At 46.8% G+C, this 4,474-nt stretch overlaps 1 protein-coding gene across 3 annotated transcripts in view; it reads left to right on the top strand.

Moving 5' to 3' along the window:
* Nucleotides 1–4,474, top strand: part of LOC110332466 (T-cell immunoglobulin and mucin domain-containing protein 2-like) — a 34,253-nt gene that overhangs the window by 14,890 nt on the left and 14,889 nt on the right. For 2 of the 3 annotated variants that reach the window (XM_029546241.1, XM_029546239.1), the window contains exon 4: nucleotides 2,095–2,352. In XM_029546241.1, coding sequence (XP_029402101.1) covers nucleotides 2,095–2,352 — 258 coding nt within the window. The remainder of the gene's footprint in view (nucleotides 1–2,094; nucleotides 2,353–4,474) is intronic. The other variant, XM_029546240.1, reaches the window with a different exon arrangement.

The raw sequence follows: 4,474 nt of genomic DNA, 5'->3' as shown, positions 1-4,474 counted from the left end.
TGCTCCGGGAACCATTGTGCAGCAAGGGAGGGTGAAAAGTTCATGTTTTCACAGACCCCACTTCTTCTTTTGGGTAGCTAGGCAGCTTATTAATTTTTAGCCCTTCAGTCTAAGGCATTGTTGCATAACTCACTGGCAGTGGAGAGCCAGCATCAGAAGGGGAATGGGCCTGACATCATAGTATTAAATTATTAATTTCAGTTAATCAATTGAAGCTTTTATAAACCCTAGAAACTAACTAACATGCCAGTGCTTACAAAGCCACTGTTGACCGCCCATCCATCAAGTCCATTAGTGAGCCAGCAGTTGTTTCATTTTAGCAACCAGGTCCACATTTTCTTAGGGTTTAAGCACAGTATGCTTCCTCTTCCGCTGTCCCAGGACCCCCATCAGCTCCCTTGCACTTTCCCATCCTCCCGGGAGATGCTTAGTCCCTGAGTTTAGTTCTCACAGTGATTGACTAGATTTTCTGCAGGCCTCCTTTTACTCCTGTTTAAAAATGTATATTGTCCAGGGAGGGTTTGTATTATGCTCAAGTCTCCGCCCATACAATAGATTGGGACAGGCAACACAATCTAATAGCCTAGGGCCAGACCAGGTTATTAACAACCTGTGAATAGATGTGTAGCAACACAGCCACTCCCACTACTGGCTAGGTTGTCAGCAGTGATTTCCAAACCTTTTAACAGGACTGCTTGTTTGGAGCTGGGCATGGTGACACACATCTTTAATCCCAGCACTCAGGAAGCAGAGGCAGGCAGATTTCTGAGTTCGAGGTCAGCCTGGTCTACAGAGTGAGTTCCAGGGCTATACAGAGAAACCCTGTCTCAGAAAAAAAAAAAAAAAAAAAAAAAAGCCAAACTGCTTGCTCCTCATCAGCTACTTTTAGGTTTCTGAGCCACAACCACTTATTACCTGATCTTCTCTAGAGATGCTCCTGACTGAGAGGGCTGCGTGGGTAAAGGAGCCCACTGCTAAGCTTGCTGACCTGAGTTCAATCCCTGGGCCCACAGGCTGGGATGAGAGAACAGATTCTGAAAATCCACATACCTGACATCACACAAAGACACAAAGACAACAGTAAATAAATGCATTAAATTTAAGGGGAGGGCTCAATGCCTGCTACCTCCCTATGCACAGTAGAAACACGACATCTTTTCTTTATTTCAAGGTAAAAACGCACTGGATTAAGGGATTGTACTGCATCCCCCATAAAGAAGAGTTCCAAAGCCATTGCTGCTTGTTCCTGAGGCTTTAGCTCTTAGGTTAGGCAGCAAGGGCAGGCAGATCATTTACAGGGACCATGGGTGTCTGGGACCATCAGTTGCTGTCTGCAAGCTACCGGCAAGTCTGATGCTGTTGGTTTGTGAGTTGCCGCTGAACATGTCTACCCCAAAACCCCCAGTCTGCAGTGCTCCTAAATCTGAGACCTTTTGAACATGGATTTGATAAGAGATATTTATCCTACCGGGAGGCAGCAGATTTCTGAGTTTGAGGCCAGCCTGATCTACAGAGTGAATTCCAAAACAGCCAGGGCTATACAGAGAACCCCTGTCTCGAAAAACAAAAAAACCAAACCAAAACAAAAAGATATTTATCCTGCTTCCCCTAGATTGCAAGAAGACAGTGCCCATATTCTGCCAAATGTGCAAATCTCCATGGTGTTGGGCCTTGTGTGGGATCTACATGCTAAGACGCAGGGCTGTAGTGTATGTCCTCTCAGGGTTGACTGAAATGAACACGCTGGGCCCGGAAACTGTGGGTGAAGTCAGTCACCACTGAGGGGAGTCCCAGCCCCTATACCTCTTCAGTCTCACAGATGTTTAGAGAGATCTGAGGAGCTGACATCTGTCATTCACAAAGTGTTCCCATGGAAGCCTGGTCTCTGTTCTCATCCATGTTGTCAGTGCAGCTGCCTCCTATTCGTGAGCCTCTCTCCACTGCCCTGTCACATATTAGTTGGTCAGTGACAGAGAACAGGAGTTTATGAGAGACGCCTCTGCCTAGGGACAGCCTCTCACTAGTGCTATAGTAGAAGTTCTTGTCTCTTCTTGCTTGACTCATCCTTGTTTTCATCTTGATTTCCAAATCCAGAAACTTCCACAATTCCTCCAGCAAGACCCACAACTACAAGGCCCACAGCTACAGGAAGACCCACAACTACAAGGCCCACATCTACAGGAAGACCCACAACTACAAGGCCCACATCTACAGGAAGACCCACAACTACAAAGCCCACATCTACAGGAAGACCCAGGACTACTTCAACCAGATCCACACATGTACCAACACCAACCAGAATTTCTACCTCTACTCCTCCAACACCAGCACACACACAGACTCACAAGCCAGGTAAATCCCAATGTGTGTATCAGGGCCCAGAGTCCTTCTTAGGAAGGACGGAGGGACACACAGGTACTGAGTCAAGTCATAAGCTTACAATCGGTGAAGAGTTTTGAACTGGTCCTTAAACAACAGTTTCACCAGGTCTGTGATTTTCCAGGCTCAAGCTGCATTCACCCTGTGTGGTGTAACACCTTGAAGATCGAGGGCACCTGTCCTCTTTATTAGATTCTCCATAGTAGCCAGATGAAGGTGGATCATAGACCAAGGGCAACTGATGAGGAGGGTGGGGATCTAATCAGGCTGGGCCTGACTCTGAAGAAGAAACAGGGAACGACTGAGAACCAGGGCCACTGTGGATCCTTTGTGTCTGGTTTAAAATTGTCCCACCCAGCTGAGGCCATAGTTCAGTGATGCTAACAGCGTTTCCTGAGCACTGGGCAGGATATTGCGTGCTGTATGACACAGTGTATCGTTCTCAGACAACTCTCTGATATGGCTGTGGTCTGTCCTTATAGTGGCAGGAACTGACACAGAGTCAGAAAGTTGGTGGAGGTTATGAAGCTAGAGCGTGGCTGAGACTCTGTCCCTGTTCCCTTGAGTCAGAAGCTGCTTCTTCTAACTCCAGGGCCAGGCCTCCTGCTGTGGACAGAGATACTTGGAGAGTTTGTTCTGTTTTCACATACTGACAGGAAAAGGCTTCAGAACACCCCCTTTAAAAAGAGGCAGTGGATGCCCAGTAAGGATTGGCTTTAGCATCTTTTAATTCATTCATGTAACATGAAAAGTGCAAAATATATGTAGGGTATGGGTGAAAAAGCTTACATCGAATTTGAAGGTTTTAGGAAATCATTTAACCTGCTCATGCAGTTCATATTTCAAGTTGCCTACAGGAAAGAATTCAGATTCAATATTAATGGGTAGTAACATGACTTCAGGATGGGAAAAGCCTGTCATCCTGAAGGCAAGGTTGGGTCAAACCTTCCACATGTACGAATGAAACAATCAGTTCGAGAGGTGCTCAAAGCTTCCTAACCCCGTCCGTGCTGTGAGGTATGGCTCCATCCTGACAAGCAGCAGATGCCTCAGAGCTGTTTTCGAGAGTGGAAACTGATGGCAGGTAGTGCTTTCCCTCCCCTCGCTTGGCCTGAGGACACATTCTAGCAGCAGAGTCTGAAGGACAGGGCGACAGGCCGAGCTTGCAGAGGCCTCTAAGCTTTCCCTGGGATTTTAGAGCACAGGATTTGTGAGAAAGCCCACTTTGTTCCAGGCAGCTGCACACACTAAGAGCTATGAGACTCTCTCAGGATTGACAGAACTTTTCTGTTCTTAGCTTTTGATGCTTTGGAGGCTGAGCCCATAGGCTGAGTTTGGAGAACATGGATAAGCTACTGACTTAATTGAAACCTGAGATTGAGAAGAGAAGTGTTGGCTCATCTGTCCATAGGACCTCTTGGGAGCGGTGTTAGTGTAATCTTACTTGTTGTNTTGTTAGCTTCCTAAAGACTTGCAGTTGTGAGTTGAATTGTGCAGCCCAGAGAGAAGACAAACACCCAGGTTACTGAAAGAAAAGGACATGCATCTTCACACCCACTTCTTGTGCTCACCCTGGCTGCCCTAAATTCTGTTCGTGGAATATAAGATGTGAGGGTATGAGACCAGTGGAGAAAAGTGGCCAAGGCTGGGGAAGCAAGTTAAGGTCACGATGCCTTTTACCAAGAAAGAAATGGCTGGTGTGTGACCATCTAACATCTGTGTTGTCCCGTTTTTTATTCAGAATGAGAGCCACATCNTTTTCGATGCTTGAGTGTTAGGGTAAAACAAGACAAGAGTGCAGAACAGGGGGACGTTGCCCAAATGTGAGCATCAGGTTGTCATGAAATAGGGCATCCAGAAAGACCACTGAATGTTCCTGAGGAAGTTCAGGGTTAGGAACTTCTGTGTGGCCTCAAGCAACTCCCTCTAAGACCCTCTGTCATTCTAAGAAGGGAAGCATTTATTGGACTCACAGAGAGGCAAGTGCTCAGCTCTTCATGTGAATTGTGCCCTTGTTGGGGAACCTGTAGGGACTCCAGGAAGAGAAAGGGAAATGCAGGCTGCATCGGAGAGTTCCACGTGGGAACCTTTGGAA

This window comes from Mus pahari, chromosome 14 (genome assembly GCF_900095145.1).
Source record: "Mus pahari chromosome 14, PAHARI_EIJ_v1.1, whole genome shotgun sequence".
NCBI lineage: Eukaryota > Metazoa > Chordata > Mammalia > Rodentia > Muridae > Mus > Mus pahari.
The sequence above is the reverse complement of the archived record's forward strand: the minus strand, read 5'-3'. Positions and strand labels throughout refer to the sequence as shown.